This window comes from Cucurbitaria berberidis (assembly GCF_010015615.1).
Source record: "Cucurbitaria berberidis CBS 394.84 unplaced genomic scaffold K460scaffold_6, whole genome shotgun sequence".
Taxonomy (NCBI): Eukaryota; Fungi; Ascomycota; class Dothideomycetes; order Pleosporales; family Cucurbitariaceae; genus Cucurbitaria; species Cucurbitaria berberidis.
In genome coordinates this window covers 935,987-949,239 of record NW_024468940.1, presented here as the reverse complement: position 1 = coordinate 949,239, position 13,253 = coordinate 935,987, and the positions used below count along the sequence as shown (strand labels likewise).

The 13,253-nt window shown below is 53.5% G+C and overlaps 6 protein-coding genes across 6 annotated transcripts; 5 read left to right on the top strand and 1 right to left on the bottom strand.

Annotated features, from left to right (window-relative positions):
• The first annotated feature begins 682 nt into the window (after nt 1–682).
• K460DRAFT_370934 (uncharacterized protein) lies at nt 683–972 on the top strand. Its single transcript, XM_040934249.1, has one exon. It carries the CDS (start codon nt 717–719, stop codon nt 888–890), a length of 174 nt encoding a protein of 57 aa, XP_040783517.1. The 5' UTR covers nt 683–716; the 3' UTR covers nt 891–972.
• On the top strand, nt 685–2,553 carry K460DRAFT_370932 (uncharacterized protein). Its single transcript, XM_040934248.1, has one exon. The coding sequence runs from the start codon at nt 1,099–1,101 to the stop codon at nt 2,119–2,121; it is 1,023 nt and encodes a 340-aa protein (XP_040783516.1). The 5' UTR covers nt 685–1,098; the 3' UTR covers nt 2,122–2,553.
• A 284-nt stretch (nt 2,554–2,837) lies between these two features.
• Nucleotides 2,838–3,776, top strand: K460DRAFT_420788 (DNA replication complex GINS protein psf1; the record flags this gene model as incomplete). The annotated part of the gene is made up of 3 exons (XM_040938101.1): nt 2,838–2,864; nt 2,935–3,452; nt 3,531–3,776. 3 exons carry the CDS (start codon nt 2,838–2,840, stop codon nt 3,622–3,624), a joined length of 639 nt encoding a protein of 212 aa, XP_040783515.1. The 3' UTR covers nt 3,625–3,776.
• A 784-nt stretch (nt 3,777–4,560) lies between these two features.
• K460DRAFT_410344 (P-loop containing nucleoside triphosphate hydrolase protein) lies at nt 4,561–8,034 on the bottom strand (the record flags this gene model as incomplete). Its single annotated transcript, XM_040937364.1, has 2 exons — nt 4,561–7,205; nt 7,254–8,034. The coding sequence occupies 2 exons, from the start codon at nt 8,032–8,034 to the stop codon at nt 4,561–4,563; spliced, it is 3,426 nt and encodes a 1,141-aa protein (XP_040783514.1).
• A 245-nt stretch (nt 8,035–8,279) lies between these two features.
• Nucleotides 8,280–10,948, top strand: K460DRAFT_347417 (BOP1NT-domain-containing protein). The gene is made up of 2 exons (XM_040931348.1): nt 8,280–10,298; nt 10,373–10,948. Exons 1-2 carry the CDS (start codon nt 8,314–8,316, stop codon nt 10,686–10,688), a joined length of 2,301 nt encoding a protein of 766 aa, XP_040783513.1. The 5' UTR covers nt 8,280–8,313; the 3' UTR covers nt 10,689–10,948.
• Nucleotides 10,949–11,482: 534 nt separating this feature from the next.
• On the top strand, nt 11,483–12,815 carry K460DRAFT_294956 (uncharacterized protein; the record flags this gene model as incomplete). The annotated part of the gene is made up of 2 exons (XM_040929523.1): nt 11,483–12,070; nt 12,123–12,815. 2 exons carry the CDS (start codon nt 11,483–11,485, stop codon nt 12,813–12,815), a joined length of 1,281 nt encoding a protein of 426 aa, XP_040783512.1.
• Nucleotides 12,816–13,253: the final 438 nt, after the last annotated feature.

Below are 13,253 nucleotides of genomic sequence, written 5' to 3'. Positions count from 1 at the left end.
GAGCCGGTGAGAAGCGGGTAACTGCAACAGGTTCGTCCCCTGAACTCTTTGCGAACTACTATGCATCGTCGCGACGGAGCAAACGTAGCAATATGGCAATATAGTCGACCCCGTTACTGACGCATATCTAGATCATATCTGAATCATAAACTCCAGCTTAGAAGGCTCCTAGAAAGATTCAGACGCGCCACGATTGGTAGCGAAACGCAGTGTCAATTGCGCCTGTCATCTGCTTTGGCGCAGATTTCGCCACCGAGAGAGCCCGACCAAATCTGGCATTCCACTCCAGAACTGCTTGTGCTTAAGCATCTGCCGCCGTCGCTATTTGTTTCGTCCCAAGTCCAGAGCTGAGATCCGGTTCGCAAAGTCGACAACGCATTGCCCTTTCATCTCCACTGTCGCAGCCTGTTCAGTCTTCTGAGCGCGTCGAGAGCACCCACCATGAGGAGTGAAACCCTCGTCCATCAACATCCGCCCACTCCACCGCACGTGGGCGCCGACTATCAATCTGGAATGCCCCAGTTTGCGCGATACCATGGAGATCGTGGCTATGCTGCTGGTGAGGCGGGTTATGGTTCTCCAGGGTCGGTGGCGCACGAAGGGATCCCTTCCCATGCGTCACATGTCCAACGCCATTCGGGAGATGGGCATGGCCTAGGAGCTCAATATGTAAGAGCCCCCCCCCCCCCCTACTCTTGCGCGAACCGCGAACAGCAATGCTGACCAAATTACAGAACGGTTATGGGCCCGCAACAGAATACTACCAAAATGGACAAGTCAACAGTCTGCCGGTAAGTGGAGGATGCTGCCATTCGTTAATAAAGTTGCTGATCGAGATAGAACGAGCAAGGCATCTTTTCGCCGCCAACACCGAGATCCACTGCCGATGACGACTCCGTCCGAAGAACGTCTGGTGGAAGCGGACGTACAGTCGCACCGTCTAGCTCACCCCGAGGAAAGGAACAAAGCCCCCGACCGAAAGCGACGCCGAGAGCCAGGAAAGCGAAAGCAGGGAAGAGCGAGAAGCCAAAGACACCCAAGCTGACTGCGCCATTGAGCATTTTGACGAAGGAGTTGCATCATATCATAGTCAAGGACATGGAAGCGTGGGTGAACAGGCCAGCCGACGTGAGGCGGAGAGAAGCTGAGAAGCGAAACGGATACATCACCCGACCCATGAACTCGTTCATGTTGTATCGATCCGCTTATGCCGAAAGGGCCAAGTCTTGGTGTTTGCAGAACAACCACCAGGTCGTGTCGTCGGTTGCAGGCGAAAGCTGGCCCTTGGAGCCTCCAGAGATACGAGACTTGTACACCGAATACGCCAAGATCGAGAGGATCAATCACCAGAACGCGCACCCAACATACAAGTTCTCTCCTAGCAAGGCTGCTGCTCCAGCACGGAAGAGGAGAGGTGAGTGGTCGGATGATGAGGAACCAAGTGATCTCGAAGATGCAGAATGGGCACCCGGCAGTGGCAGATCTCGTTCCCGACAAGCAAGGAGAGTGGATCGATCACTCAGCTATCCATCGAACAATATAGGTGCCGAGTACTTCGACCGGTCGTTCGGACCAAACGGAAATGGTATGAACAAGTCTTCGTGGGAGATAACGAACGAGGGAAGACCGATGCCCATGCCCATGGGACACCACGACGTGTACAACCAGTACTACCAAACCGCTGCCTATCCAAGCATGGGCATGAACCAAAACTTCGCAGACGATATGCGCATGCGACGAGTAACCACGCCAGCCTCCTCTTTCCAATTCCAGTCGAATCAAGGACTCCTTGGCCTACCAGGAGGCAATGCGGGCGACCTGATGCAACAACTGCACTCTAATACTGGGACACCTTTCGACGAAGGGCCACTCGACCCTATGCTGTTGGCGTACGACGGTGGGAGCACTAGCGACATTGATCCGGCAGCGCTTCAGCACCACGGCTTCCGAAACGGTCATCCAAACATGGACGGCGAGAAGATCGACCCAGACAGTCTCGACACCCTCTTGGAGCTTGGAAACCCACGTGACGAATACCATTCTGGGTCCTGGCAATCTGACCCGAACATGGCGTCGCTAGAAGAAGAGTCGGAGTTCGACCAGTGGATGCAAGAACACTAGCCTGTTTCAAGTCAGCTCATGTACATTTGTTTGGAGCTTGATTGTGGAGTTAATTCGGTTTGTAGATACCCATGGACGATGGTAGTTTTGGGCGGCCTCTCTGATAAGGCGCGCTCCGAGATGCATCCAACATATTGTCACGGCGTTGTTTAGATTAGAGGCTTACGAGCTTGTATCGTGTCTCCGGCGTTATTTGTTATAGTCTATGTAGAATTTCATCTTTCAATAGAATTCCAGTTTTTCTTGCATTTGGGCTTGAAAGGTTGCTTGCTTGCAGTGTGACTGAGAAACCTTTCGTTATGATTAGAACGAGCCTTCAGCGCTTCTCGAGCACTACTCCAATGCCTCATATTGCCAGAGATCGAGACTGAGACCTGCGACGGTGATTTGGGCAGCGTGATTGGCTCGTGAACGAATCGCGTTTGTGAAAGGGATTGCCGGACGAGAGCTGTCGTGAGAGATGAAGTTGGACTCGAGACGCACAGACCGGCCGTTCCTGCCCCCACCTGCCCACGCGACGCGAGCGCGCCTACCATTGAATGAGAGGAGGGGCAAAAACATCGACAAAGCCCTTTCAGAGCAACACTCCTCCATTGTCCTTCACCTATTTTTAAACGCCATATTTGAAAGGGACAAACACAAAGCAACTTTCGACTAAGCGCCACCATCCCGCGCAAATCATCACATTTGGGACCTCGGGCACAGGCATCGTAACCATGTACGGCGAAGCTGCCAACAAGCTCGTACTTCTCCCGCTTTCCAATTCCCCCTTCACATGAAACTATAGGCCCCCCACTAAGCACCTCTTTATAGGTCCAAAACGCAAAACGTACCCAGGCACTGCCCCACCTCCCTCCCTACGCCAGCGAACTCGTGCGCAGCATAACCCGCGAAGTACGCGACCTTGACAAGGACGTATCCAACATACTAGCTCCCTACAGCGGCGCGTTCAACCCCAGCGCCGCACCCGAGACAGCTTGCGCTCTGCTCGTCAATCACCTTTGCATGCGGAGGAATAAACGGTGCCTACTAGCATATCACAGGGTACGAAGTGACAAGTTGGAAGGATATTGTTGGGAGGGCGTGGATGTCTTGGAGTCACAGAATGTACAAGGAGGGAGAGCAGGGGCTGGTGGAGAGGGAGCGAAGAAGGACGAGAGCAGTCTAAGCCCGGAAGAGGAAGAGTACGTTAGGCAATACAGCGATCTACTTGCTGCGTACAAAGGGCAATGGACGGATATTGATCTCACGGGGAGTTTGGAGCCGCCGAGGGATTTGTTCATTGACGTCAGGGTGTTGAAAGATGCAGGGGAGATACAGACGGAGTATGGGTACGTATTACCTTTCACGAGCATGGCTGGAGCGAAGGGGTATTGTCACGGGCGACCGGAAGCTAATACCAGGGATAGGTCCATCACCCTAACGAAGAACAGCCAGTTTTACGTGCGGCACGGTGACGTAGAACGGTTGATTGCGCAAGGGTATCTTCAGCGGCTGAGCTAACTTCAGCTTTACCCGTACTGAAGCATGAGCGTTCGAACGACACATGGCAAGCATGTAGTGTGATAAAGGACTCATGACACAACTAGAATCTCCACGAGGTTCGGAACTTAGCCCTTGGTCTAGATTGCCGAGCCACGTGGATACGCAAAGGGATCTCTGGATATGGAAGTGGCTGTATCGGTGTGAACAGCCACGGTCCTCAACCACGCAGTCAGCCGCATAGAATGCATCCAATATACGTAGGGGTATGCGTGCCATGTGGCATGCTAAAAATGGCTGCTGAAACGTGGCCTAGTGATACTAGTTGTGTGAGCAAGGGGAACATGGATGGCACTCAGCCTTGAGGTGCCAATGCATCATCAATAGGGAAGAAGAACGTCACTCGTGGCAGAGGATGAGCGAATAGTGACTTTGAAGATATTTTTCTGAAACTAAGCAATTAAGAGAAGACCGTGGTCTTTCCAGAGCGCTCCATGTACTATTCTCGCAGCCGTGGGCGAAGCCAGAGCATTCAATTATTACTATTGAAGTCGTGATCGCTTTCTGAATGGCGGCATGTCGTCGAAAGAGGTGTAAATCAATCTTGTTGTGGTTGGCTCGACGTCCTGAATGCCTTCTCGGTGTTGCAGCAGGTTGGTGAGCGAAGGCTCAATTCGATCGAAAGGGCGGCTCGGAGTACCTGCGACGGTTTGTGTAAATCAACGAAACCATCAGCAAGGGGTACTCAGTAGGGCGGTACTTACGTCTTGGACATACATATGCCCTTTCGTGGGGGGTTCAAATTTCCCCTGCTTTTAGGTGACCAGTAACTCCAATCCCACCCTGTGTAGAACAATCCTCCATTATAGTACATTTTGCCGAAGTAGAAGAAGAACGCCAGCTTGTAGCAATTGTTCTTGCAGGACATACCTTGACTGAAACGAGGAGTGACTCTTCCTAGACTACGCTGTACCGACCAGTAGGACCACGAACAGCAGATGCATCCTCCGCTGCAATCGTTCCCTCGCGCAAGAGGCGAGTAAGTTCCATCATGGCCTGTGTGACTACATTCTCGGTATCGCCTTCGACAAGAATGTATAGCTTCGGTAGATCGGTCTCTGACGGCTCTTTGCCCGTTGGGTAGAAGGTACCCTTGGTGGTGATGGAGACACCAGTGGACTCCAGTATCTTTGCGACATTAGTGCGATTGGTGACAGCCCATCGAGCCTTCTGCGGGAAGTCGTTGATCTCGATAGTCGAATGGTAGAGACCAGCATCGGGACCCTTGTTGTCGATAGGCTGGCCTGCATGGATCATGCCCTTCTTGCTAAGACGACCATCAACCTTTTGAGCAGCCATTTCAGCCTTCTCCCTAGCAGTCATTGGCTTGCCGGAGTGAGAAGCCTCTGGACGCTCGGTCTTGCTGACAACAATCTTGCTGTTCAAGAGCTTCATCCAGGACGGCTGTTCTTCTGGTTCGGCTGCAGTGCCTTCAGCAGGCTTAGCAACACCCGGTCCGGACACTTCAGGTTTCTTGATTGCAGGTAGTTCAGTTTCCTCCTCGCTCTCTTCTTCGCCTTCCAGCTTGAGTGCACGCTTCTCTCGCTTCTTCTCCAGCGCACGTGCAGCGTCAAGCTTGTCGAGACCCTTGCCTCCAAAGCCGCCATAGTACTTTTCGGCGCCCGACTTAGCCTTCTCATGGAAAGTGTCAGCCATCAACTGCAAGTCCTCTGGAACATCTGTACCGCTCTCCCTTAGTGCCTTGACGACGTGAACAGCAAAGCGCTCTTGGCCAGGGTTCTCGATAAGTGTAATGGCAGTACCCTTGTTACCTGCACGCCCAGTGCGTCCGCAACGATGAACGTAATCTTCCAAGTGCGTCGGGCAGTCGAAGTTGAAGACCATGGCTAGGCCGGGCACATCGAGACCACGAGCTGCAACTGAAGTAGCAATGAGAATGGAAAGAACACCTTGTTTAAAGTCGTTAATAGCTTCGTTACGATCTGTTTGATCTTTAGCTCCGTGGATCGTGTTGACAGAAAAGTATTTGGCTTTATAAAGCTTCGACAAGAGATCTTCAGCCGTCTCTTGACGTTCGGTAAAGATCAATACTTGAGAATTCTCATCTTCAGCAAAGAGCTGGCCAAGATGTAGAAGAGTCCTGTTGACCTTCTTCTCGTACGAAGGCTGTACAAGCGAAATGACCTGTGTAATCTCAGGTGCGACCTTGCTACGGCCGCCGATGATCACTTCAGCAGGCTTGTTAAGGGCCTTACGGGCCAAGGCAGCCATGTTCTTCGGAAACGTGGCCGAGAAGAGAATGGTCTGACGATCAGGACGCACAGTTGCAAGGATTTTCATAACTTGAGGCTCAAAGCCCATGTCGAACATGCGGTCAGCCTCGTCAAGAACAACGTACGTGATGCGTCTGAAGTTGAGGACACGACCCGAGTTGCTCTGCAGCAGATCGATCAGACGTCCAGGAGTCGCGCACAGAATGTGAATGCCGCCACGCTTGATCATAGCAATTTGGTCGGAGATGGGTTGTCCACCATATGCGCACTTGATCGTGATGCCAGAAGCACTGAGGAAAGGCTTGAGCTCATTCACGATTTGCAAAGACAGCTCTCGAGTAGGAGCCAGAATTAGTCCGATTGGACCATCTGAAGGCTTGAGAGGGCGCTGGTCGAGGACGTGACGAATCATGGGAATACCGAATGCGAGTGTCTTACCGGAGCCAGTCTTGGCGACTCCAATGAGATCACGGCCTGATTCAGCAATCGGGATAGCTTGTGATTGAATTGAGGTCGGCCTCTCGTAGCGCACCCTGGTAAACACATCCATGGTGGCCTGCAGCAAGCCCATCTGAGCCCATTTCGTAACGGGTCGAGGCACATCATCGGGTTTCACCTTGATGCCGTCGAGTTCGTGTCGAAGATCAGCGACTTCCTCTGGTGTCATCTGGGTGACCTCGGCTGGCTCAGTGTAGAAGTCTTTACGGAATGGCTCGTACTCAACTTTCTCGTGATCAACGGCGGGAACCTCTTTCTTTTTCTTCTTGGCAGCACGAAGAGCGAGAAGATCCTCAGCCTCGACAGAGGTCTGCTCCGGTTCAATATCGTCGTTGAACATAGCTTCGCCGGTTGGGGCTCTGCGGCTCGGCTGCACCTCGGAGAGATCGGCCATGAAGGCATCAAGCGGGTCGACATCGTCTTCCTCGGCGCCTGCGGTTTCGTCAACGTCCATCTTCTCGCCAGATTCGTCGACGGCGGGGACTTCTTCCATGGTAGTGTCTTCGTTTGCAATATTCTCGGCTGCGATCTCTGCCCGACGCTTCTCGAGCTGAGCCTGGAGCTGCGCATTAGTCTCGTCATCGTCGCTGCCAATGTCGCTCATGGCAGCATCGTCCTCGACATCATCGACCGCAGGCTCATGCTCATCACCCGGCGTAAAGTCGGGAAGCGCTTGAAATTTGCGCTTGCTAGTGTCGACCTCGTCGTCGAGCAGAGTCTTCTTGGTGGTTTCAGCCTCGGTGGCAGACTTAGCTTTAAGACCGAAGGAGCCGATGTTGCCATTTGCCTTGGCTTGTGCGGCAGCACGATCTATGTGGGTGAGCTTAGGATTCGAAGAGATGTTGGGGGGGTACATACTGCTAACAGCGGTGGTGACTGGCTTGCCGGCAGGCTTGGTCAACAGTGGCCGTGCAGCAGCCGACTCGTCAAGCTTAAAGGTCGACTTTTCAGGTAGCTTCTGTTTGACCTTCTCAGTAGCGCTCTTCTGCAGAACTTTAGCCTTAGCGATAGTGGAGTCTTGCTTGATCTCGCTAGCTGGCGGGGGTGTTGGTGCAGCGACTGTAGGTGTCGAGGGTGCAGTGCCAATTGGTGAGGCTCCAGAGCCAGGCGTGTCGCCCTTCTCTTTTGCCAGGCGCTCAGCGTTGCGCTTCTTCCACTCTGCCAGCTTAGCGGCTCGCTCAGCTAGTTTCTCTTTGGCCTGCGTCTCTGGGTCCTTCTTCTTTTCATCACGCGCTGCGCTGTCTAGGCGGTCACGCCTACTGTCGGGAGCTGGCGTTGTAGAAGCTCGCGAGCCTGGCCGGTGTGACATGGAGCGGTGACGCCTGTCCCGGTCATCATGATCACGGTCACGCCTATAGCGATCCGAGGTTCGCTCACGAGATCGGTCGCGGCGGCCAGGTGGAGAACGCGAGCGGCGGCGATGCGAGTCTCGCTCTCGGCGGTCATCGCGGCGATGGCTGTCTCGATCCCTATCACGGACTCGCTCGCGGTCATCTCGAAGGCGTCCACCGCCGTAGCGATCTGAATGGCGGTCTCGCGAACGGTCACGGCGTGCAGGCGACCTCGAGCGGGCACGGCGGGGGGGAGAGTAGCGTCCACGGTCACGGTCGTACCTTGATGAATCAGCGCGCGTGGCCATGTCGGCTCGTGGTGCAATACTATCTGCTATCAGTGTAGTTAAAGGATTCCTCAGTAGATATTGCCGGGATGCACTTGGCCGTCGTCGCGTGTATAGTTGAAGGTGAATGATTCGACGAGTTTGCACTAAACTTGGGGAACGCTCGCGCCTGCCTTGGTGGTGGAGCCTCGCGTCACTAGCGCCTGGCCCGAGCGCCCGAAATCTTGGACGATCCAAAAAAAGTTTGGGAAAATGCGAACTTGAGCAGTGAACTGCAGAAAGTCACTTTGTGCCGCCAAAATGCCTGTCAACACGCGCAAGAGGAAGGTAGTGACAAGGCCGGTCCCAGAGTCGAGTGACTCGGAGGGGGAATTAGCTGACGGGCTGCTCGAGGGAATCCTGTCGCATTCTGAAGACGAGTCGGAAGACAGCCAGGAGGAGGATGTTGAGACGGATGCAAGCAGTGTAATCGAGGGCCTGTCGGACGAAGATGAAGAGGACGAGGAAGACACGTTTGAAAGCGACGAAAAGCGAATTCGCGAGCAGATTCGAAATCTCAACACCTCGGACGGCGCAGACGGTGATCTGGACGAACAAGACGAGGACTTGAAGCCCAACTACACTGTCACAACCGACGCCCGTGGCAACGTCCGCTACCTATACAAAGAAATTGACCCGGTCTACGAGTCGGACGATTCGGACGCTGAAGCGACCAACACAATCGGAAACATACCCCTCACCTACTACGACGAGTACCCTCACATTGGCTACGACATCAATGGCAAGAAGATCATGCGCCCTGCCAAGGGAGAGGCGCTGGATGCTCTGCTGGATAGCATCGACATTCCCAAGGGCTGGACTGGCCTGACGGATCCACAGACAGGAAAGCCCTTGAATCTCTCAGAGGAAGAGTTGGATGTGCTCAAGCGGCTTACAAGGAATGAGGTGGTGGAAGACGGATATGACCCTTACCCAGAAATGGTAGCCTACTTCTCAGGAAGGCAGGAGATCATGCCACTGAGCGCTGCGCCAGAGCCGAAGCGACGATTCGTGCCCTCCAAACACGAAGCAAAGCGGGTCATGAAGATTGTAAAGGCAATCAGAGAAGGTCGCATTAAGCCATACAAGGCGCCGACCGAAGAGGAGGAGGAAGAGCAGGTCTACTTCGATGTATGGGCGGATGAGAAACCGCGACCAGAGCACTCGATGCACATTCCTGCTCCAAAGCTACCTCCACCAGGCTATGAAGCCAGTTACCATCCACCGCCGGAGTACCTACCAGACAAGGCAGAAGAACAAGCTTGGCTGGAGCAAGATGCGGAAGATAGAGAGAAGGAATTCTTGCCCAAGAACTTCGACGCTTTACGCAAGGTTCCTGGTTACGAAACATTCGTGAAGGAGCGATTTGAGCGGAGCTTAGATCTATACCTAGCTCCGCGTGTGCGAAGAAACCGACTCAACATCGATCCCGAATCACTCCTTCCCAAGTTACCCGATCCAGAAGAGTTAAAGCCATTCCCAACCACTTGCGCAGCCATCTACCGTGGACAAGAAGGACGTGTTCGCTGCGTCTCAGTAGACCCACAAGGTATCTTCGTTGCTAGTGGCGGCGACGATGGCTTTGTACGGATATGGGAGTTGCTCACAGGGCGACAAGTCTGGAACGCGAGGCTATCGGACGAGGAAGCTGTCGACACAGTTCAATGGAGACCCACAAAGGACGCATCGATACTCGCGGCTGCTACCGGCGAAAGCATCTACTTGATTGTCCCCTTCACGCTCTTGTCTCCCGACGTAGAGCAAGCTAGTCGCGAGGTCCTCGACGCCGGTTGGGGTTATGCAGCATCAAAGCCCCCCACATCAGCCAACAGCGAAGCGCCCAAGCTACCACCAGGCAAATGGAGCCGCCCGGGAACCCGTCTCGAGAATAAAGGCGTCCTTGTTCTCATTGAAGTCCGGTCCGCAGTCAAAGTTATCAACTGGCACCGTCGAGGCGACTACTTCGCAAGCGTCTCCCCCCGAGGCCAAAGTACGGCCGTAGCCATTCACACAGTATCTAAACATCTGACCCAGCTCCCCTTCCGCCGCCTGAAAGGTATCGCTCAAACCGCCCAATTCCACCCCTCAAAGGCCATCTTCTTCGTTGCTACCAGGAACACCATCCGAAGCTACGATCTCGCGAAGCAAGAACTCGTCAAGATTCTTCAACCCGGTGCGAAATGGATATCATCCATTGACGTACACCCCGGCGGCGACAACATCATCGTTGGAACCTACGACAAGCGGTAAGTCCACTCTCTGAAAAACAAAAATTACATGAAAACCGTCAAACAAATGCTAACTGTATCGTCACCTTTAGTCTGCTGTGGCACGATCTCGACCTCTCCAACAAACCTTACAAAACTCTCCGTTTCCACAAAGAAGCCATTCGCGCCGTCAAGTTCCACCAAGGCGGGCTACCGTTGTTTGCGGATGCAAGTGACGATGGCAGTTTGCAGATTTTCCATGGCAAGGTTGTGGGCGACTTGATGGAGAATGCGACAATTGTGCCGCTTAAGGTGTTGAGGGGCCACAAGGTGAAGAGCCGGTTGGGAGCTATGGACTTGGATTGGCATGCGAGGGAGCCGTGGTGTGTGAGCGCTGGCGCAGATGGGACGGTGAGGCTGTGGTGTTAGACGCATGGTACGATATCAGTTGTGGCATTTGGCGGCGTTTGGGAAAAACTATGAAGACTGCCCTTTTAGCAACCTTGTCGTTTGCTGTGATGTCCACTCACGGCCATTTCATGGTTCGTATCATATCCTCCATACTACGCAGCATGTGAAAGTCTGGGCGTTCACAAGATACAATGTACTGCTATAGACAAGGCGTTTGCTAGTACAGTTTTCGTTCGCAACGCCACGCTAGGTCTTACAATAGCACCGACATCACCCACACCATCGTCCACCACACAATCCCTCTCGACTATTCGGCGCGAATCGCGATAAGGTAAATACAGTCTCGCGGCAAATTTCATCTGCCGGCGGGTCCAGCTGATTCCATTACAGACTTCATATTCGATTTTGAAGAAGTTCGCACAGCACGTGCTCTCATGCGACCTCACCAGCGTTCGCCATCGTCCCATCGGCACTCATATATCAACCCACCCGTTCTCTAGCTGCACGCCCACAACCCTGGAGCCCCCCAAGTTTGGGGCGCCCACGCTCCCGTCTGTGACGCTCTCATTCGAAGCGCCATGGACGGACCGATCTACTTTGGTGCTCGCTGAACCAATCACGGATGAGGAATCACCGCGTGCTCAAGCACCCATTTCTGCGACACCAAATAGCCCACGCGACACCCCCGACAGTGATAATGCAGTCCCTCCATCATCTTGACAGTCTCTTTAACCCCTCCTCTCCCGTATCCCTCTTCAACGGGAACTGGTCAAAGGCTAAATTGTGCCATGAGCACTACTCTTGTCAAAACAATGCCTCGTCCTAGCTTCCCGCCCACTCCACAACCTTCAACTGATATCACTGGCAAGTGCAGCGCAAATGCCCCTCAATTGGAGGGCGGCTTCACTCTACCTCCTGCGGCTCTAGGTGGCAGAGGGAGTGTAGCTAGCTCATCCGAACCGTCTGAGAGTGCCTCGGATTCCTCTTATCGGCCACCATCACCCTCATCGCCAGTCGCAACATTGAAGCCTGGTCATGCGCGCAAGCGGTCGAATACTACTGCCCAACAAAGTATCATAACCAAGGATGACTACTCCCTTCCTCCTCCGCCCACGCGATCGCGCAAGATTATACAAATGAAGCCGAAGGATACGCAAGAAATGCCGAGAGCGCAATCTCAGCCCGAGAATGCAAAGGCCACAGCATCAAGCACCACCAACGGTACCAAGAAGAAGCAGGCAGGCAACACTACTGCCGCGGGTCGCAAGATTGCGCGGAAAACTGCGCACAGTTTGATTGAGCGAAGGAGGAGATCGAAGATGAATGAAGAGTTTGGTGTACTCAAGGATATGATACCAGCTTGCAGAGGGCAAGAGATGCATAAGCTCGCTATTTTACAGGTACGCTTGTGCACCAGTTTATCGTTGTATGGCATGTTCTAACACACTGAAGGCATCTATCGAGTACATGAGATACCTGGAACAGTGCATTGGCAACCTTAAGAATGCCCACCAGTCACGACGTGACTCACCTTCGTCTGCTACTTCCGAACCTCCCCCATTCAGGCATGTTCGCGAAGACGAGGATGAAGATGTAGAAGACGAGGAAGAGGACGAAGAGATGGAGGACGCAGTGTCGCCTACCCAGGTGGAGCATACTGCTCCCAGCTCCGGGTACCAGTTCATGAACGCGTCGCCTGCCATGTACCCTTCCGATCGAAGCGTTTTTATCCACTCCACCACTACATCGCCAGCCATCATGCCCCGCGATCATGGTCACTACTCGGCGAACCCCTCCCCCGCGCTCCAACCCTCGGACCCACATCGCTACTCTCTCGCCTCGTCTTCCGTTCGCTCCACCGTGACCTCACCATCGATTCAGCCTTCACCTGCGTTCAGTGCTCTGACACCATCTGCATCCCATTTCAGCAACCCATTCCACACAGGGCCTCCTAGTGCTGGACCCGTTGCTGCCCCTGGATCGTCGCACGGAGCAACGCCTTTCACTTTGACTTCGCCAGCTCTTGGACCACAGGCAGATCGTGAAGACCAGGAGGCTACCGAAGCTCTCCTGATGTTGAACACAGACCGCAGAAGCTGGAGCGGTGCACGCGGCATGAGCGTGAAAGACCTTCTAAGTGGGTAGACTGTTCATGGTGCGCTAATAACAAGCGCCAGCTGGCGTTCAATGTAGTATCAAAAAAGGGGGGCTCATACCATAATGTGTACTGGGAGGAAATTTACTCGTTATTTCGGCGCTGGAGGTTATTTGGTGCCATTTTTAGAAGAATGCTTTCGCGTCATTTATGCAAGCATCTACTTGCTAAGAGTTATTGCGGTGCAAGTAATCAAATGATATTGTCTCGTGTTGGAACGCGCCTGAGGGCTGTCCCGAGTGGAGAGCCGTGCCGGTACGACAGTCTATGACGAATGAATACCATGAAAAGCTATGAGTATCTACTCTTTTGATCTTCCAACTCCCCTTGCTCAGAATCACATCAACATTCAGAGTGTGATGATCGACTAGGACTACTTACATGTCCAGGACGGCTGGTTGCTGCCGGTCTAAGGCCGTCGTCAGCAC